This window comes from Pan paniscus, chromosome X (genome assembly GCF_029289425.2).
Source record: "Pan paniscus chromosome X, NHGRI_mPanPan1-v2.0_pri, whole genome shotgun sequence".
NCBI lineage: Eukaryota > Metazoa > Chordata > Mammalia > Primates > Hominidae > Pan > Pan paniscus.
Genome location: NC_073272.2, coordinates 26,387,470 through 26,409,651, shown reverse-complemented (window position 1 = coordinate 26,409,651; position 22,182 = coordinate 26,387,470). Strand labels below are relative to the sequence as shown.

The following is a 22,182-nucleotide window of genomic DNA, read 5'->3' as shown; positions in this document are numbered from 1 at the left end:
TACTCTGTCCTCTTGAATGATTTGAAACAAAATCCCAGACTTCCTAGAATTCTGTGTATATGTCTGAAAAATAAGAACTCTGGTTTTATTAAACATAACCACTGTATCATGATCTTACCTGAAAAAACAATAATTCCTTGATATCACCAAATATTGTGTTCCAATTTCTAATTATCTTATGTCATCATTTATATATAGCTTGTTTGAACCCAATAATGTCCATACTTTACAGTAGGTTGATATGTTTTTTAAATCTCTTTCAATCTGCAGATCCCCCTTTCATTTCTCTTTTTCTTTCTCTCTCTCTCTTTTTTGCCTTGAAGTTTATTTGTTGAAGAGATGAAAGATCAGGGTCCTTTTTTGGCAGGGAGGGCAGTCCTGGAGAATTTCCCACAGTCTGGAAATTGCTGACACACCACAATTTTTAAAAGTGAGCTTATTGCAAAATCAACTTTGTAAATACTCTTCAGATTTACTAAATGGCCTTTTTCTCAGTAATTACGTCTTCTTTCTTTACTTTTCTTTCCTCCCTGCTTCCTGAATTCATTTCTCTTGATCACCTCTGAATCAATAACAAAAAGTTTTACAAAACTGCCATCTGCTTTCCCCTGGGGTTTATATCTTAAAACAAATTTTCCTCAATTGAATTCACATTGAATAAGAACATTGAAAGCAAGGCTCCCTCATTAGACAGTTTGTTATTTCAAAGCATTTTCTATTTACTGTGCCTTATTTAGAATACAGTATAATCCTACGAAGGCAATTCTGTTTGTTCAAATTTGTGTATAATTGGAAATAATTGCAATTCCCTATCTGACATAAAGTCTCTCAACTTTTTTTATTAGAGAAATTTAATTTATTAGAAACATTGTATCATCTGAATCTATTAATGTAACATTTCTTTATGTTCCAAATTAATGAGGTTGCATTGCATCAAGAAATAATCACAATTTTAAATCTAAGTCTTAAAGATCATTTAACAGAAGTTGGCATTGATTTCTTTTTTTTTAATTTATTTTTATAACATCAATGTAATACATGCATATATATATATATATATAATTTGAGACACGGTCTATCTCTGCCACCCAGGCTGGAGTGCAGTGGCGCAATCAGCTCATTACAGCCTCTGCCTCCTGAATTCAAGTGATTCTACTGCCTCAGCCTCCCGAGTAGCTAGTATTGCAGGCGCCTACCACCATATCTGGCTAATTTTTGTATTTTTAGTAGAAACAGGGTTTCACCATGTTGGCCAGGCTGGTCTGGAGCTCCTGACCTCAAGTGATCCACCCCTGCCTCAGCCTCCCAAAGTGCGTGGATTACAGGCTTGAGCCACCACGCCCGACTATTTTTAAAAGTCAGTAGTACTCCCAGCTTATAAAGAAAACTAGCGGTCCCTTTCTCCACCTTCTTCACCCCTGATTCTTATTCCCTGTAGGCACTCAACACTTGACAGTCAACTTTCCATAATGTTGTTGACATCTCTCATCCATTGTCATTGCCTTTCTTGTTTTCTCTGCCCTTGGGAGGATTATATCTTTTTAACTTAACTTTTAACTTTAACTTTTAACTCTTAACTCTGTAACTTTTAACTCTTAGTAATTGTTGTGGTGTTTCTGGGAGAAAGTAGAGATAACGTGTATGTTCAGTTCACCATATTTAACTGATGGTCTTTGTATTTCCTTTTAAAGAACATTATTAGCTCACGCCTGTAATCCCAGCACTTTGGGAGGCTGAGGTGGGCAGATCACAAGGTCAGGAGTTTAAGACCAGCCTGGCCACCATGGTGAAACCCTGTCTCTACTAAAAATACAAAAATTAGCTGGATGTGGTGCTGAGTGCCTGTAATCCCAGCTACTTGGGAGGCTGAGGCAGGAGAATTGCTTGAACCCGGGAGGTGGAGGTTGCAGTGAGCCGAGATTGCGCCACTGCACTCCAGCCTGGGCGACAGAGCAAGACTCTGTCTCAAAAAGAAAAAAAAAAAAGAAAACAAAACAAAAAACACTATTGTGGCCACATATGTCTCTTTCCTTCTCACTGCAAGAATAAAATGTCTCTATGTTGTTTGTAGCCGTGGAGATGAGGTGACAAGGGTGCTTAGAATGAGAGCACTTTGATATGAGAAACTACTTCTTTCTCCTGTCATCCATTTTTGAATCTTCTTGGATTTTCACATTCTAGTTCCTTTGTTGAGAGTCTAGAAAGGTGTCAAGGTTGGCAAAATACATAGAATTTTCTATATAAATGTAGGAGGCATCTTCCAGAGTATCATGATGGGGATATAACAGAGCTGCAAATTCCTTCCTCCAACCAGTTAAAAAGAATAATTTTGTGACTTGCTTTGTCTACCAAATTGATGGAAGTCTATACCCAATTTCTCTCTCTGACTTGAAGGGGATGGGTCTTTGGCCTGGCTGAGCAATAGTGTTATCCTGGTCTCCTGGTTCCTGGAGGTGCTGTACTGAAGTGTGTCCCTCTTCCTCTTGGAACAGCACTTTTTAGAGCACTAGATGCCACTGTCTGTGTGACCTCTTCACTTTTGACCTTTCTCCCTAGGAAGGACTATAGTGTTGGTTGTTCATCTTCAGCCCTGAGCACCACTTCTACATGCAACATTACATCCTGACTCTCCTCCCTTTGAGGCGTATGTCCCTAATCTCTTATTATACCAAAGAGGTTAGGGAGTGGCCTTGCAGTGGTATGCTAGTAAAGGTTTAACAGCTGGTCCTCTAGCGGGAAATAAGCCCTGATTTGTAGCATTTGCCAATTTCTGTCGTGGAAGCACTCTACCGTGGCTGACTTCAGGCTACCAACGTGACCTGGAGTTGGGAAGAAAGGTTGTAAGGTGAGCCATGTGAACAGATTCCAGTACATCGTTGCCTTTGAGAACAGGGACTTGGGGTCTTCATTCAGGACTGCCACACCCAAGGATGAAGCCATTTGCCTTTTCCATTGAGCTCCTCAGTTACTCCTGCCTACGTGTTCCAGCTGGGCTGACTCTGCCAGCTCAGGCACCTAGACTCCACTCTGGGTCAAGAGAACTCCTCAGTGCTCTGTGTTTGTCTCTTCTGTTGGCTAAAATAGTGTGTTCCCTGGTTTGATCTTAATTTTGTTATGTTTTTGCTCCGCTTTGATGTCTTCAGAAGAACCCCTTTAAAATCAATTTCGTGCACTGATATGAAACTGATGGTATGTAGAGATTGTGTCTTATCCAGAAAGTTTCTTATGACTGATAGAAGGTAACTGGGATTCCTCATTCTGCAGTTCTGTTAACAGTGTTTTCTTTCTCCCACAGCTGACAGGCCTGTTAGAGTATACGCCGATGGAATATTTGACCTCTTCCACTCAGGTCACGCAAGAGCCCTTATGCAAGCAAAAACACTGTTTCCCAACAGCTACTTGTTGGTAGGAGGTAAGAAGTGCATTTTCTTTTTGTCTAGAAAACTCTTTTATTATATGCTTTCTGAAAAGAGCCCCTTTCAGAGTTCCATCAGTAAAAATCTCACATTGTTAATGCTTCCAATTCAGCCCATACTGGCTCGCTTGTTCACTGCCTGAAATTTAAAATGATGTTTGAAAAACCATAGGGGAAGTTACATCATGGGATTGTATAACCCTGATCCTCAGAGAGAGATGGACTGATAGTACCACCAAGGTTAAATGCTTCATGTTTTCCATTAATGCCTTTCTCCTAGTGTTTAAGGCTTGATCCAAATTATGTTCCTAAAATTTTCTAGAGGGATAAGAGAAGCAATATTATTCTGATTTCAAATCTCAAAGAACTAAAGGGAGTTAGGATGATGAAGAACAAACAAGGTCATTATCTATTTCTTTTGTGTGACCCGCAGCACTTAAGACAATGTTGTGCTAACACTAGTGGCTTGTAACAGCCCCACTTAGTTGAATTTGTAGCAGTGTGTTAAAGACATGGAGATTTATATACCGAGGTAATCTTGGTTCACAACGAAGGGACCAATTTACTCGCTAAGTCTATGGAAAGAGAAGGATCATTAGATGTGGACTGAAATTTTCCTCCTCCAGGAGGCCTAACTATTTCTTTTTGGCTAAAAGGGATAGTACCTGACTAGGAAGACCTGTATTTCACTTGTGCAGCTTCTGGAAGCAGCATATTCATTCAGAGTAATCAGTTTTTGTGGCATATAAACTAGGCACCATCAAGTCTTACACCTCTACTGGGGGAAAAAAGTACTGGTAAGAGACTACATAACTGTTTTTTAAAGAATTTTGTTACCTTCTGCAATTAAAAACCACTTTGTTTGTTTGTTTGTTTGTTTGAGACGGAATCTCACTCTGTCGCCCAACTGGAGTGCAGTGGTGCAATCTTGACTCACTGCAACCTCTGCCTCCCGGGTTCAAGTGATTCTCCCGCCTCAGCCTCCTGCATAGCTGGGATTACAGGCATGTACCACCACGCCCAGCTAATTTTTTTTGTATTTTTAGTAGAGATGGGGTTTTGCCGTGTTGTCCAGGCTGGTCTTGAACTCCTGACCTCAGGTGATCCACCCACCTCAGCCTCCCAAAGTGCTGGCATTACAGGCGTGAGCCACCGTGCCCAGCCAAAAACCACTTGTTGGACATTTAAGAGGAACTCTTCTGCAGATTTTGCCAAGGGTGGTGACCACAGGACCATTGAATGGAGTTCTTTCCAGAAGGAGGAAATGGTGAAAGGCAATGGTTACTGGGCAAGTCATGCAGAGGGAACCCAAAACAGGCAGAGAACCCAACCCTTGCTTACTTCCCTTTAGCCTGAAAACCATTCCTTGAGAGAGCACTACCACCTGGAGTCTGGTCCTAGGCTACTGGGGCCCTGGAGAGACCTCTGCAGTGTTTGGGCTTTGGTCATTTGGGTGGCCTAAGTTTGGAGGTGGTTAGGTGTGGGTCACAGTTAACAGGAACACTAGCTGTGGCCCTGGGTTATCACATCCAAGGTAAGATCAAAGGAAATGTGTAGCTTTCAGTACGTTCTTGTAAATTGGAGGAGGCAGTCAGTTAATATCAGCAGCTCTCTAGGTCATTAGGCAACAATGGTTTCACTGACTCACTGATTTCTTCATCTGACAACTTTCTTTTTTTTTTTTTTTTTTGAGATGGAGCCTTGCTCTGTCACCCAGGCTGGAGCACAATGGCACGATCTCGGCTCACTGCAACCTCCGCCTCCCAGGTTCAAGTGATTCTCCTGCCTCAGCCTCCCAAGTAGCTGGGATTACAGGCGCGTGCCACCATGCCGGGCTAATTTTTGTATTTTTAGTAGAGACGGGGTTTCACCATGTTGGTCAGGCTGGTCTTCAACTCCTGACCTCATGATCCACCCGCCTCAGCCTCCCAAAGTGCTGGATTACAGGCACATGCCACCATGCCCGGCTACTTTTTTGTATTTTTAGTAGAGACAGCATTTCACCATGTTGGCCAGGTCTCGAACTCCTGGCCTCAGGTGATCCACCCACCTCAGCTTCCCAAAGTGTTAGGATTACAGGCGTGAGCCACCGCTCCCGGCCCCTCCATCTAACAACTCTTTATTGAACTCTTACTATGTGCCAGGCATTTTTCTGTACACTGGGGATGCAGCCATGAACAAAACAGACTGTCTATGTCCTCAGAGAACTTGGAGTCTGAGGGAGAGGCAGTCATTGCCCACTAAACAAGTAAATATGTAGTAGTGGTACTATGAAGAAATATAGGAAAAGAGAAAAGAGTGACTGGGCGGAGGAAGGAGGGATGTTTTAGGTATAAAGATCAGGGAAGACCTCTCTGAGGAGGTGACATTTGTGCAGAGACCTGAATGAAATAAAAGCACTCAAAAGCCAGAACATCCAGTCTTCCTTGTGCAGGATTCTCACCAGTCAAGACGACAGTGTGAGGCAAGCAGAGAAGACATGGTGACATGTTAGTTTTTTGATTTGTGTATCTTAAGGAGGCTTTCCATAAAAGCACAGATGATTCAGTACTCAGGGAAATTAATATGGGCAGAAGTTTGGAGCCAAGAAATAAAGCAGAAGAGAAGGAGAAAAATTTCAATAAGAAATCCTGGACTTTTTAGCAGCTATAGCAAAGGGGGCCACACAGTCATTCTATCACTCTCAAACTCTAGAAGCTGAATTGTACCATCAGGAAGAACTAGTTTTTCCTGCCTGAGTTCTGAGATAACTGTTTCAGAGGGTCACTGTGTAAGGGGCATTGAGTAATCCAAAGAACGATGTCCTCTATAGTAGGTTTACACAGAATTTCAGATATTCCCTTAATGGCTATTACATGGGTTGTGGAAGTCAAGGGCATATTGAACTACTTGGATGACCATGAGACTGTATCCTTTGGTAAGTGACAAGGACTGGAGTACAGGAAGAAAATAAAACAATACAGCATCAAGCTATAAAGAAATAGTACGTAGACTTCTGGGAACAGTGACAGAGTAAGAGTGAAAGCTGGGCATGGTGGTGCATGCCTGTAGTGCCAGCTACCCAGGAGACTGAGGCAAGAGGATCACCTGGACCCAGGAGTTCAAGGGTATAGTGAGCTATGATCGTACCTGTGCATAGCTATTGCATTCCAGCCTGCACAACACAGTGAGACTTCATCTCTAAAACAAACAAGAAAAACACCAACCATGGGCAACACAAACAATAATAAATAATTTCAGTCTGTTCTTTTCTCTGTAGATTTCTTATTCTTATCATCTCATTTGAAATAATCGAATTGTAATACTATGAAATATCTTCTAACCACTCTGCTAATAAAATTCAGTGACATCCTGGCTGGGCGCAGTGGCTCACACCTGTAATCCCAGCACTTTGGGAGGCTGAGTTGGGTGAATCATCTGAGGTCAGGAGTTTGAGACCAGCCTGGCCAATGTGGTGAAACCCTGTCTCTACTAAAAATACAACAAAAAATTAGCCTGGCATGGTGCTGCACGCCTGTAGTCCCAGCTACTTGGGAGGCTGAGGCAGGAGGATTGCTTGAACCTGGGAGGCGGAGGTTGCAGTGAGCCGAGATCGTGCCACTGCACTCCAGTCTGGACCACAGAGTGAGATTCTGTCTCAAAAAAAAAAAAAATTCAGTGACATCCTGTATTTCATATGTCTCCATTAATTTAATATTTGATCCCAAGTCTGTTAAATGGAATCTCTAACCTCCTGTGTATAGGCAGACTGCTATGGGGGCGTGGTATAAGAGCTCAAATCCCAAGAGTGGCATTGCTGTCTGGGTGTGATTTCCCAAATGGTGAATGCCTCTTGGTAAAATTGTAAACAAAACAAAGTGCAATCTTCCTTTGATGTACATAGTAATTGCCTTCCTCTAAAATTCTGTGTCTATCATAACTGTTGCAGAAATACTTTGTGATTGTATGCAAAACAAAGGCAGATTCTAGACTCAAATAATTTTATTTTTCTAAGTTTTTTATTTAATCATTTTTTTTTTTTGGAGATAGGGTCTTGCTCTGTCTCCCAGGCTGAAGTGCAGTGGAGCAATCACAGCTCACTGCAGCCTCAAACTCCCGGGCTCAAGTGATCCTCCCATCTTAGCCTCCCAAGTAGCTGGGACTATAGGCACATGCCACCATGCCTGGCTAATTTTTCTGTTTTTGTTTATTGTAGAGATGGGATTTCACTATGTTGCCCAGGCTGGTCTCAAACTCTTGGGCTCAAGTGATCCTCTGGCCTAAGTGTCCCAAAATGCTGGGATTACAGGCATGAGCTAGCACACTCAACCTCAAATAATTTTAAATATTATGCAGGGACTTTCAAAAATCTTGCAGGGATGTGGGAAAATTCTCATGCGGAGCTGCCACATGCATTGCAAGATGACTAGCTTCATTGGCCCCTGCCCACTGAATGCCGGTAGCTGCCTCCAACCATTATGACAATTAAAGATGGCCCACAGATTTCCAAAATGCTTCCTAGAGAATGATGAAATCCTTGTTGAGGACCACTGTCTTAGACTAGGAGTCTTGAAATTTTGTTCCCCACAATCTCTAAAAGAATTTTGAAAAATCTGTATACCTTCTTATACAGTTTAAAGCAGATGTCTAAAATTTATATATCAGGCCGGGTGCAGTGGCTCACGCCTGTAATCCCAGCACTTTTTGAGGCCGAGGCAGGCAGATCACATGAGGTCAGGAGTTCTAAACCAGCCTGGCCAACATGGTGAAACCCCATCTCTACTAAAAATACAAAAATTAGCTGGGTATGGTGGCAGGTGCCTGTAATCCCAGCTACTCAGGAGGCTGAGGCACTAGAGTCACTTGAATCTGGGAGGTGGAGGTTTCAGGCAGCTGAGATTGTACCACTGCACCCCAGCCTGAGCGACAGAGCGAGACGCCATCTCAAATAAATAAATAAATAAATAAAATAAGTAAATAAAATTTAGATATCTGCTTCTTAATTTAAGTAGTTATAAAAGATGTAAATTCTGGAATATTGTGAGTATTAACCTTTTTAAAAATTAATAAACTTTATTTTTTAGAGAAGTTTTAGGTTCACAGAAAAATTGACTGGAAAGTACAGCGAATCCTTGTATACTCCTTTCCCGCACAGGCACAACTTCCCCTACTATGAATATCCTGCCCCAGCCTGATGCATTTGTTACAATCCATTAGCCTACATTGACACATCATTATCACCTCAAGTCCATAGTTTACATTAGGGTTCACTCTTAACGTTATACCTTCTATGGGTTTGGATAAAATTTTACATTGTCCAAACTCATAGATGTACATTGTATAATGACAGGTATCCACAATGATAGTATCATACAGATACTATTTTTACTGCCCTAAAAATCCTCTATGCTCTACCTATTCATCTCTTCCTCCCTGTAACCCCTGACAACCACTGTTCTTTTTAGTGTAGTTTTACTTTTTCTAGAACATCATATAATTAGAATTATACAGCATGTAGCTTTTTCAGATTGGCTTCTTTTACTTCATAATATTCAATTAATGCTCCTCAATGTCTTTTCATGGCTTGCTAGCTCATTTCTTTTTGGCGCTGAATAATGTTCCATTGTCTGGATGTACCACAGTTTATCCATTCATCTGCCAAAGGACATCTTAGTGGCTTCCGCATTTTGGCAAATATGAATAAAGTTGCTATAAGCATCCATGTGGAGGTTTTTGTATGGACATACATTTTCAGTTCATTTGGATAAATACCAAGGAGTGTGATTGCTAGACTGCATGGTAGGAATATGTCTAGTTTTGTAAGAAACTGCCAAACTGTTTTCCAAAGTGGCTGTACCAGGAGTGGGTATAGCTCAGAGGTAGAGCATTCAACTGCAGATCGAAGTGTCTGTACCATTTTGCATTCCCACCAGCAATAAATGAGAGCTCCTATTGCGTCATGTCCTTGCCAGCATTTGGTGGTATCAATGTTTTGGACTTTTGCCATTCTAATAGGTGTATAGTAGGTTGTTTTAATTTTCAATTTCCTAGTGACATATGATATTGAACATTTTTCATGTGCTTCCTGGCCATCTGTAGATCTTCTTTGGAGAGGTACCTGTTAAGGTCTGTAGCCCATTTTTTAAAATCCAGCTGTTTTTTTTCTTATTGTTGAGTTTTAGAGTTCTTCGTATATTTTGGGTAACGGTCCTTTATCAGTTGTATCATTTTCAAATATTTTTCTCCCAGTCTATGTCTTTTTTTTTTTTTTTTTCGAGAAAGAGTTTCGCTCTGTTGCCTGGGCTGCAGTGCAGTGGCACGATCTTGGCTTACTGCAACCTCTGCCTCCTGGGTTCAAGCAATTCTTGTGCCTCAGCCTCCCGAGTACCTGGGATTACAGGCATGTGCCACCACACCTGGCTAATTGTTGTATTTTTAGTAGAGACAGGGTTTCACCATGTTGGCCAGGCTGTTCTTGAACTCCTGACCTCAGGTGATCCACCAACCTCGGCCTCCCAAAGTGCTGGGACTACAGGCGTGAGCCACCGTGCCCGGCCCCCAGTCTATGCCTTGTTTCCTCATTCTCCTAACATTGTCTCTTGCAGAACAGAAGTTTTTAATTTTAATGAAGTCCACCTTATCAATTGTTTCTGTCACGGTTCATGCCTTTGGTGTTGTATCTAAAAAGTCACCACCATACCCAGAAGAAACCCATCTGGGTTTTCTTCTGTAGAGTTTTATAGTTTGGCATTTTACATTTACATATAGTTTGGCATTTACATTTGATTTTTGTGAAGGATGTAAGGTTATGTCTAGATTAATTTTTTTTTTTTTGCATGTGAATGTCCATTTGTTCCATTTGTTGAAAGGTCTATGTTTGCTTGCCTTTGCTCCTTTGTCAAAGACTGACTCTCTGTATATTTGTCTGGGTCCATTTCCAGGCTTTCTGTCTGTTCCATTGATGTATTTGTCTGTTCTTTTTGCCAGTACCACACTGTCTTGATTACTATAGCTTTATAGTAGGTTTTGAAGTCAGATAGTGTCAGTTTTCTGACACTTTCTTCTCCTTCAATATCAATTTGGTTTTTCTGGATCTTTTTCCTTTCCATATAAACTTTTATTTTTATGTATTTTTTAAGAGGCAGGGTTTTGCTCTGTCACTCTGAGGCCCTACTTGAGCTCCTGGAGGTAAAACCCACAAAAGTATTTGTCCCCTGGCTTCTTGAACTCTTAGACTTGTCCACACTGAGGTGCCAGCGATTTGTCAGTTTAAATTTTCCTATCCCAGCACTGGTTCCTGGGGAGGTAGCTCTGCTTGTGGGTTTCTGCTCTAGTAAGCTAATATTCTCTCTATCTGCCTGTTTCTCTCTCCAATTTTGGGAGTCGTGGTTTGCCCTGTGACCTCAGTTCTCTGATGGATCTAAGAAGACCTGTAGATTTGTCAGTTTGTTCAGTTTTTACTTGTTGTCAGGACCGAGTGGCCACTTTTAAGCTCCTTGCCTACCAGACTGGAAACCAGAAATCCAATATTGACATTTTAAAACAAAATTATGGGCCAGGCGCAATGGCTCCCGCCTGTAATCCCAGCACTTTGGGAGGCCGAGGTGGGTGGATCACTTGAGGTCAAGAGTTCGAGACCAGACCAGCCTGGCCAACATGATGAAACCCCATCTCTACTAAAAATACAAAAATACTAGCCAGGCGTGCACCTGTAGTCCCAGCTACTAGGGAGGCTGAGGCGGGAGAATCGCTTGAACCCGGGAAGCGGAGTTTGCCATGAGCTGAGATCGCGCCACTGGACTCCAGCCTGGGTGACAGAGCAAGACTCCATCTCCAACAAATAAATAAATAAATACATAAATAAAAAACAAAATTGTTACCCCATCACTTTAATGCATCTATTGGCATCTAAATACTATAATGCTTTGAAATATATCATCAACAATTTACAAAACATATAACAAGCTATTTTTTAACTTTTAAATATTTATGAGTTTCATTTTTTCCCTCAAACTTATATTTTCATTCTGCTTCTCTCCCATAATTTTTCCTAATGTGATGTGTTTTAATGTTTGCAAATCTTTTAGTGATCACTGTATCATACTTCTCTGAAACAAAAATATGTATATAAATTAGAGCATAACTAACCAAAGCACCACATTATATACACTTTGATAAATAATTATTAACATAGACATAAATTTGGACAGCAATGTATCTCTTAATGAGATGAATAGTATGTACCTGGAGATGTACTTATGGATGAATATAACTGACTGCTAGAATGAGGCAGGGTTTAACATCAATTTTATCCCTATTTTTTCCTTGTCATAGTTATAAGTGCTGAAATATGTTGTTCATGCAAATGTGTAGATAGAATGGAAGGAGTTTGTTACAGTGATGCCACTCAATTCTTTGAACTTCTGAGTTATTTACCAAAAATAACAACATAATTTATTATTATTATTGCCATCAAAAGTAATTTTAATGGTCTATCAAGTGACAATTTGTTAAGATCCTCCTTCAAATTTGTTGCAAGCAATGGATTAGAAATGACCTGACCTGCAAAAGGATTTGTTGCCAAGCTATTAGAATCATTTGCTTTTTCTCTTTCTGGGAATTCTAACAAAAGGCTATATCAAGACTTATTAAACGACTCTTAATTATATCCCTTATTCTTTTACTTGAAAGCAACTTATTCAACTAGATATAGCCAGAAAGGGTTTGGGAAATGGAAATATTAGTAATTTAATTACATCATTGCCAATCAAGTAATTTTTGATAAAATGCTTTTATCATTTGCTTACAACCTTTTTTAAAAAACAAAATCTCAGGGCTACAGTTTCAGATTACTAACTTTGCAGAAAACACCATCCAACCAAATTGGCAAAACCAGTCCTCATTGTCAAACCTACTAAAAACCTACAAACCAAGAAAATGTCTTTTCAATTCAAATGTATTAATGTATTTTCAGTTCAAATGTATTAATGTATTTCAAGAAGCTTTATAAAAACCATTCAAAAATAAATGATAGAATGGATTATGTAAAATAGAATCAGTCACGATTAAAATGATGTAGATCTAATATAATAAGTTATAAACAAGACAAGACAATAAATCAATGCACTTAATTTGTAGTAATGCAATGTAATTTATACATAAAATTATGTGATATTTATAGGAAGAAGAGTATGATTTTTAAAAGGCATGTTATTCCTTCTCTAAATATTGGCACACGTGTGTGTATGAGTGTGTGTGTGTGTGTGTGTGTGTGTATATATCAAATTCTAGTGTTTGCCTTTTGGGAATAATCAAATAAATATGAAAAACAGAAATAGTTATCTTTAGTAGATACCATGACTAAACTTTTCCTATGTATTTAAAGATAGAAAGGGGGCATATATTATTAAAAAGTAATTGGTCTGGAGGCAGATAATAATTTTATTTTTTGTTATAAAGAGGTAGAAAATAAACATTATAGACAATGAGATGAATTAGGATGACCTGTAAATAGAATAAATATTTTATGATATAAGTTGATAACACAGGTTTTTAACTTCCTTTTTAAGTAATGCGTATGAAGCCTGTAAAAAATTATGTAAATGTTTTACCCATGTGTCTATTCCAATGTATCTTGAAAAATTTGATAATTCTAGAAAATATTCTAGTCACATTTCTAAGAAGCAGCAGTACCAGCCTATATAGCTTTGGTTTATTGAAGTGATTTTCAAGTAAATAGCTGGAAAAAAATGCTTACTCTTATCTACAAGAGAAAAGCCATTTTTAGGATTCAATATGAGTGTTAAGAATAGCTGAAAAAATGCTTACCCTTGACTACATGAAAAAGCCATTTTTTTAGAATTCACTATTTCTTTCCAATGCTCCTTTTGCTTTGAGTTCTTGGGCCTTATCCCTAAAGATCCATGTGTTTTTTGACAATAGTTGGGAGAAGAGGCAAAGTTGTTGGGCAAAAATTTGCATTATTCTCCACTCTACCATATTGAGTTTCTAACACTAGGCTTCACCTGTAACAGAAATGTGTGTAAGACAGGGAAAGACAGGAAGCTTTCATAGGTTCATGGTGCTTTGAATGGTCACTAACTGAGATTTCCATTTGGTTTGCCCTGAAGGCTAAATCGCCCTCCACCCCTTCCAATGCAACATATTAAGGTTTGGGTGGTGCCTTTCTTTTGTAAAGTGGAGTAAGCATGGCTTTGGACCCAGAGACTTTCTTGACCTAGTTAATATTAGGAAAGTGTACCACTGGAAGTTGAATCTGGACATTGATTCGTTTAAAACTACCTGTTCATGGATACCTTTTGAAAAGTCTATGTGGCTGGGTGTGGTGGCTCACGCCTGTAATCCCAGCACTTTGGGAGGCCGAGTGGGCGGATCATGAGGTGAGGAGTTCGGGACCAGCCTGACCAACATGGTGAAACCCCGTCTCTACTAAAAATACAAAAATTAGCCAAGCGTGCTGGCACACGCCTGTAATCCCAGCTACTTGGGAGGCTGAGGCAGGAGAATTGCTTGAACCCGGGAGGCGGAGGTTGCAGTGAGCCGAGATCACGCCACTGCACTCCAGCCTGGGTGACAGAGCGAGACTCCATCTCAAAAAAAAAAAAAAGAAAAGAAAAAGGAAAAGTCTTTGTGTGTCCATGAGGGTATATGTATCCTAGTTTAAGGAGACCTTTATCTTAGACTATCTTTCTGGAGAATGACAAACCAACCAACTTAATGGCAGACAATTCTATACTGAGGAAAGTTAGGGAGGTCTTCAAGAATAGGTGTCCTGTGTTGTTGGTTGAAAGGCTGGATCTTGATTACTGTATGTGTGATCAACATGTAAAATGCTTACAGTGAGTTAAATGGGCCTGCCATATTAACTAGGGTCCCCTTTCCATATGCAGGTAGATTTGCTGTAGGAGTTCCCTTGGGTGGAGCGAAGACTTCACTCATGAAACCACTTTGGTCAGGGCAAGTATGGGGACAAGTATTTGGTAGAAATATTTGGTATTTGTCAGAAATCATTTATTAAAGGACCAGAAACTGTGATAACTGGAGGTACTATAGTCTATTTCTCAACCTTAGGCAGTAAAAGACACCACAATCGTCATGGTTTTGCCCTATGATTATAACACCAGCACTTTTTTTTTTTTTTTTTTTGAGATGGAGTCTCACTCTGTTGCCCAGGCTGGAATACAGTACCATGATCTTGGTTCACTGCAAGCTCCACCTCCTGGGTTCAAGTAATCCTCCCACCTAAGCCTCCCCAGTAACTGAGATTACAAGCATGCACCACCACACCTGGTTAATTTTTCTATTTTAAGTAGAGACAGGGTTTCACCATGTTGGCCAGGATGGTCTCGAACTCCTGACCTCAAGTGATCTGCCCGCCTCGGCCTTGCAAAGTGCTGGGATTACATGCATGAGCCACCGCACCTGGCCGAATACCTGCACTTCTAATTTTTTAAGCATGTAGCCAGTAATAATTTGAAAATTCTTCTATGCAAGCTTACCTTGTTGGCATTATTTTAGTGAATTGAGACTCTCCACTTGTAAAGCTCTTTTTTCCTCCATTTTAATTTACAAGTTTGTGTCATTTAAAAACAGGCCAAGGAATTAAAATTTATACTAGTGTGTTTTTTTCCCTAAAAAAATTTTTAAAGAGTCAGCAAATAGCCACCTCTGCTTCTCAGGAGGGCAATAAAAATAACAACAGTAAACATACTACTACTACTATAGAAGACATAAAGATTACTCCACAAACTTGTGTTTATTTTATTATATTTTAATTGGAACTAAATATTCTTTAAGAGTCCCTTTTGCCTGACTGGTAGGAAATTCAGTCTCAGTCTTTTTTTTTTTTTTTTTTTTTTTTTTTTTTTTGAGACAGGGTCTCACTCTCTCGCCCAGACTGAAGTGCAGTGGTGTGATCTCGGCTCACTGCAAACTCCGCCTCCCAGGCTCAAGCGATTCTCCTGCCTCAGCCTCCTGAGTAGCTGGAATTACAGGCGTGCACCACTAACGCCCGGCTAATTTTTATGTTTTTAGTAGAGACGGGGTTTCACCATGTTGGCCTGGCTGGTCTCGAATTCCTGACCTCAAATGATCCACCCACCTCGGTCTCCCAAAGTGCTGGGATTACAGGCATGAGCCACTGCGCCTGGCCTAGTCTCAGACTTTACTGGGCTCTCTTTACCTCCCCAGAGTCAAACAAGTGTCCACAATGTTTATAGAAACAGGAGCGGGGCCTCCAGTCTTCAACCCAGGGCTATTTTTGCACTGCCCTCACTGTCTGAGCCCAGATAATTACTAGAAGGGAGCAGATTCATTGCACCTATCACAGTTCAGTCACCTGCAGTCTGTTCCCAGGTAGAACTCCCATGCCTAGGGCCTCACATTCTCATCTCTCTTGAGGTCCTGCCACTGGCATCTGCTGCTTGTGGGATCCATAGACATTTGGCCCTTTCCCTGCAATTTGGAGAGATCTCCTCTCTCATTGTCTTCTTCTTTCCAGAATACCCCTCAAGTTGCTCTGGCTTCAGGAAAACAGCAGCCAGGAAGGCAGGCTGTCTACTAGCAACTTGAGCTCACAGCACCTACAAAGGAGTCTGTACCACGGGGCCCTCATACCTGCTTGGAGTAGGGGGCAGGGAAAAGACAGAACACAAAATCTGAAGGAATAGATCCATGAATGATCGTATTTTCCTACTACTATTCGTAAATGGCTAACATTATTCAGCATTACTCTCTGCTCATAAAGATGATCAAATTTAATTCTCAAAACTTCACCATGTTTTAAAGACCAGATAACTGAGGCTCAGAGAGTTTGAGTAACTTTTCCGGTAATAGCAGAGCTGGGATTAGAACCCGAGTCTGTTGGGCTCCCAAGCTCAATTCCTATGTTGTATTTTCTCTCCTGTGGGAGCACAGTGAGCTGCCAGCATAGGTTAGTTGCAGCATGAGTTCCCAGATAGCTCAATGAATTCATCCATGGAATACCGCTGCCCAGAGCTCTCCATCTGGTTGTCAGAGTGCATTTGCCAAGACTCAAGAACAACAGTGCTGCTTTGGGCGTAATTAATGTTTAGACAATAACTGGTCAGCATGTTCAGCTGCTTCTTGAGGTCACTCCTGGGATAGGAAAATAGGACCCTGTATTGGCATAAACAGGATGTTTGTTTTCTTTGTGCTCTATCAGTAGGCCATTATCTCGGTCATGTAGAAGTTATACCAAATTGCTCAGGTGCAGATTCAGAAAGGGGGAGGATGTGGCACGGCCTAGTTTTGTGCTGTTTAAAATAGAAAATGGATGAATCTGAAATCCATTTCTGCTCAATATGATTCTCAGGGTAGTATTTTAATAAGGTCCTAAAAGAACATTCAAAAAGTCTTAGATTACTTTTGAAATCATATTGCATGGCCCATAAAGAATTCCTGTTTATGGGGTCAAAAACTAATATAGTCAATAAATCAATACATAGTTATTATGGCCCTACTACCTGTCCCTCCTGCCCACCTTCCCCCCCACCTCTGGGCATAATGGGTGATTTAAAGACAGGCAGAGCTCTTGACTCAAGTTATTTATAATATGCTTCAGGGTTTTCAAATGTTGTCTTCATCAGAATCATCTCTGAAGCTTGTCAAAGACAGAGCTATCTGGGCCCCACTACAGACTCACTGAATCAAAATCTCAGGGAGTGAGCTGGGTTTCTTTATATGTGTTTATCAAGCTCCTTGGGTGATTCTGATACTCATCAGTTTTCAGGCCAGACATATGGTTGATGTTGTTTTGGTAATATAAACTTTTATAATAGAAAACATCTCAGGAAGTATGTATAGGAGATATAGAGGCATATATATATATGCATCTAGAAGCTCATTAGTCTCTCCTTTGAGTGTATGTCGTTGAAATGTTCCTGTAGGCCAGGCGCGGTGGCTCACGCCTGTAATCCCAGCACTTTGGGAGGCTGAGGCAGGTGGATCACTTGAAGTCAGGACTTCGAGACCAGCCTGGCCAACATGGCGAAACCCCATCTCTATTAAAAATACAAAAATTAGCCAGGTGTGGTGGCAGGTGCCTGTAATCCCAGCTACTTGGGAGGCTGAGGCAGGAGAATTGCTTGAACCTAGAAGGTGAAGGTTGCAGTGAGCTGAGATCGCACCATTGCACTCCAGCCTGGGCAACAGAGGGAGACTTTGTGTCCAAAAAAAAAAAAAGAAAGGAAGAAAGAAAGAAAAGAAAAGAAAGAAAGAAAGAAAGAAAAGAAAGAAAGAGAAAGAGAAAGAAAGAAAGGGAAAGAAGGAAAGACAGAGAGAGAGAAAGAAAGAACGAAAGAAAGAAAGAAACCAAAGAAAGAACGAAAGAAATAAAGAAACCAAAGAAAGAAAGAAACAAAGAAAGAAAGAAAGAAAAGAAAAAGAAGGAACCTGTAGATAAATATACATCTATTATTGTAAATAATAATAAATATTTCTTGAGTATCTATATGTATCAGGCTTTGTTAATTCATTCAACAAATATTGTTAAAAGCCTACTAGGGGCCAGGTATGGTACATCAGAAAATGAAACAAAAGTCCCTGCCCTCGGGGAATTTATAGGGGAACACCAACAATAAAACTAAATAAGACAGCTACATGAGACAAGTGTCATGGAGAGAAGTAACGCAGCAGAGGATCACAATTCAGAAGAGGGTGGGTCTACTTGGGAGGCTGAGGCAGGAGAATCGCTTGAACCCGGGAGGCAGAGGTTGCAGTGAGCCAAGATCGTGCCATTGCACTCCAGCCTGGGCAACAAGAGCAAAACTCTGTCCAAAAAACACAAACAAAAAAAGAAGAGGGTAGGGGGAAAGACTTGAGGGAGAGGAGGAGGTGAGCTCTATGAGTATTTGGAGCACAACTATTCCAGGTTTGGAGAATAGTGCAAGGCCCGGACCTGAGAAGAAGCATTCAAGAAACTGCAAGGCCGGGGAGCTGGGAGACACTAGGAGACTGGTCAGGGAGGCAAGGAGTGGGCAGAGGCGTAGGTCTTGTCAGCCACTGGAGGACTTTGGTTTTACTCTGAATGAGACGGGAAGGGTTCTGAATTTGGGAATGACACAGACTGACAAGCTTCAACAGGCTCATTCTGGCCAATGAGAATAGGTTGTTGGGAGTGGGCAAGGCTGGAATCAGGAGATCAGTTAAGAGGCTACTGCAGTCATCCCTGGGAGAGATGATGAAGGGGTGGGGATGGGAGCAGTGGAGGTGCTGAGAAAAACATGGCTTCCGGGTGTGCTTTGAAGGCAGAGCCTGCAGTTTTCCTGATGGCTTGGGTGTGGATTATGTGAAGGGACTACAAAAGAAGGTTTTCCAAGGATGCTGAGTGTGACTGTTGGCTGTGCTTACTCTGTGGCCAGATTTGATTCTGGGTGTGGGCCATCATTCAGTTCCAAGACAATGATCATATTTTTGTTTTTAAAACACATCTTGTGAGATTAGGCAGTATTTGTCTTCCTGTGTCTGGCTTATTTCACTTAACAAAATAACCTCCAGATCCATCCATGTTGCCATAAATGACAGGATTTCATTCTTTTTCATAGCTAAATAGTATTTCTTTGTGTTTATGTACCACTTATATATGGAATCTAAAGAAGCTGATCTCATGGAAACAGAGAGTAGAACAGTGGTTACCAGAGGCTGGGGAAGGTAGGTGACGGGGGACAGGGAGAAGTTCATCAACGAGTACCAAGTTACAGTTAGGAGGAATAAGTTCTGGTGTTCTATTGCACATTAGGGTGACTATGGTTAACAATATTGTATATTTCAAAATAGCTATAAGACAGAATTTTGAATGTTCTTACCACAAAGAAATGATAAAGGTATGAGGTGATGGATATGCTAAATATCCTGATTAGATTATTATACAATGTATACATGCATGGAAACATCACCCTCTACCCCATAAATATGTTAATTATTATGCATCAATTAAAATTTTTAAATTAAACACATATTGTACACTTAACATTAGTGAATTTATTGGCTGGGCACAGTGCCTCATGCCTGTAATCCCAACACTTTGGGAGGCTGAGGCCGGTGGATCACTTGCAGTCAGGAGTTCGAGACCAGCCTGGCCAACATGGTGAAACCCCATCTCTACTAAAATACAAACATTAGCTGGGTGTCATGGCACGCACCTGTAATCCCAGCTGCTAGGGAGGCTGAGGCAGGAGAATCACTTGAACCTGGGAGGTGGAGGTTGCAGTGAGCCAAGATCACGCCACTGAACTCCAGCCTGGGTGACAGAACAAGACTCTGTCGCAAAAAAAAATTAGTGAATTTATTATAAGTACATAATATTTTAAAGAAAAAAAAATTTCATTGCAAAGAGCAGTCAGGGTAGTTCTGACTGGCCACCACAAGGCTCTCACTGGGATCTTGGTAAACAGGGACTGTACCCACAATGATATTTCTTCCTGACACATAGGAGATCTTAGGAAAGCTGCCTTGGCCAACCAAAAGATAGGATAGTGAATAGTATTTATTGTTCAGTTTGTTTAAAAGCACTTTTTTTCTAAGTTCTCAAAACATCTTTTCTAAGGCTGATAGTGGAAGATATCCCCATTTGAGGGTTCAGGAACCTGAGATCTAGAAAATATAAGAGATGTGGAGGCCGGGTGTGGTGGCTCACGCCTGTAATCCCAGCACTTTGGGAGCCTGAGGTGGGTGGATCACAAGGTCAGGAGATCGAGACCATACTGGTTAACACGGTGAAAACCCATCTCTACTAAAAGTACAAAAAAATTAGCCTGGGTGGTGGCAGGCGCCTGTACTCCCAGCTACTCAGGAGGCTGAGGCAGGAGAATGGCGTGAACCCAGGAGGCGAAGCTTGCAGTGAGCTGAGATGGAGCCACTGCACTCCAGCCTGGGCGACAGAGCGAGACTCTGTCTCAAAAAAAAAAAAAAAAAAAAAAAAAAAAAGAGAGAGATGTGAAAGGATGAACTCTACTAGATCAAACCTTTGATTTTATGACTTTCTTCTCTTGATTGAGTGACCCGATGTGTAGTGACTGGCCCTCAATCCAGGGAACAGAAGTATATGTATTTGTGTGTGTGTCTGTCTGTCTGTCTCACACTTGGTTTACAAGGTACAATAATCTAGTAAAATAATTGGAACTGATTGTTCAAACCATTCAAACCTCCTGTAAATCAGGCCTCTTGGTTCCTCTCCTTCTCTCCCTCCTGTGTCTGTTCATTTGGTCATTTTATTTCTGAATGGTAATTTTCACTGAGGGGTGGGATAGGAAAATAAAAAGATATGAAAGTCACATTAGGTAGTGTAGAGAATAATTTTAATAGAAGCCACAGTGGAGAATGCAGATGTAATTAGCATTAAAATGAAATTCTGAATTGTCGGTGGATTTTAGCTTACTTTGCTCTCCAAATCCTTTGTTCCCTTTAAAAACTGAGTACAATTATGACAAGCACCTAGCGAGGCTGTGCTTCTTTTGTCCTGCTGAAGAAGCCTTGTCTGAACCAGGGTGGCTGTGAGCAGGTCCTGGGCCGAGTAATGGCATTTAATGCATTTGCCTGTTTTAGTTTGCAGTGATGATCTCACCCACAAATTCAAAGGTTTCACTGTGATGAATGAAGCCGAGAGATACGAAGCTCTCAGACACTGTCGCTACGTAGACGAAGTTATCAGAGATGCTCCCTGGACACTCACGCCAGAGTTTCTGGAAAAACACAAGGTACTTCTCATTCTCCCACATTCTCTAAGTAGCAAGATTAGGGAGTCTGGTTCTGCAGCCAAGACTACGGAAAGCCCAAAGTCTCTCTTAATTTCTAAAAGAGGTAACTTCAGGAACTGTCATGTGGAACTGCTTGATGTGGCACCTTTCTTCCGCCCAAGCCCAAGGACTGGTATCCTCTCACTTCTTTGAGTATGGGCCCTGGAGCTAAACCGCCCAGGTCCAAATCCTGCCTCTATCTCTTCCTAGTTGTGGGACCTTGAACAAGATATCTAACCACACTGTACTCGCTTACCTCAACTGTAAAATGGGATGATGTTGGTATCTTCCTTGTGGACGTGTTTTGAAGATCTAAGAGGTAATCTTAGTTAAGCAGTTAGAACACTGGCTGGCCCATAGCAAGAGCTCCAAAAATGTCATTGTCACCACCATCACCACCGTCATTATTGATGCTTATCGATTCACAGGCATTCTTTTTCATGGGACAAATGAACACACATCTTATCCAGAAAGTCACAGGTCAGCCTTTAAAGAAAGAACTTTATATCTATGATTTTGTGACCCTGAGAATCCTACTGACATAAAATTTTTATTAGTTGGAAACATGAGAGATTCTTTTGATCTGCATCAAATTATGTGCTTTGTATCTCCCTACCAGCCCCACATTAGGAGCTATTCTTTCCTTTTATAAGCAGTACAAAAAAAATAAGATTAAGCTGTTCTAAGAATTTTCTTTTCTATTTTTAAAGCCACGATGCAGAAGAGAATAGAGAACACTGATAAATGTGCATGAGTAATAGCTGAAGAGACAATTTCCCAGTGAGAATAAAAAGAAAAAGGAAAAACTACAATATGATTTACTTCCAGTAATCACTACCACATTTTTACTAAGCATCTATTGTATATTCAACATGTGCTAGGCATTATGGGGGATACTTATAATGATAATGATGGCTGTAATTTATTGAGTATTTACCATGTGCCCGGCACTGTGCTAAGGGCTTTGTCATTATATGAATTGAATTCAATCTCACAGCTACCCTGAGAAGTTGT

At 40.8% G+C, this 22,182-nt stretch overlaps 1 protein-coding gene across 2 annotated transcripts in view; it reads left to right on the top strand.

Annotated features, from left to right (window-relative positions):
- The window catches only part of PCYT1B (phosphate cytidylyltransferase 1B, choline), a 114,925-nt gene that overhangs the window by 61,799 nt on the left and 30,944 nt on the right, over nt 1–22,182 (top strand). For both annotated transcript variants that reach the window (XM_034949501.4, XM_003819584.4), the window contains exons 3-4: nt 3,296–3,412; nt 20,978–21,129. In XM_034949501.4, coding sequence (XP_034805392.1) covers nt 3,296–3,412; nt 20,978–21,129 — 269 coding nt within the window. The remainder of the gene's footprint in view (nt 1–3,295; nt 3,413–20,977; nt 21,130–22,182) is intronic.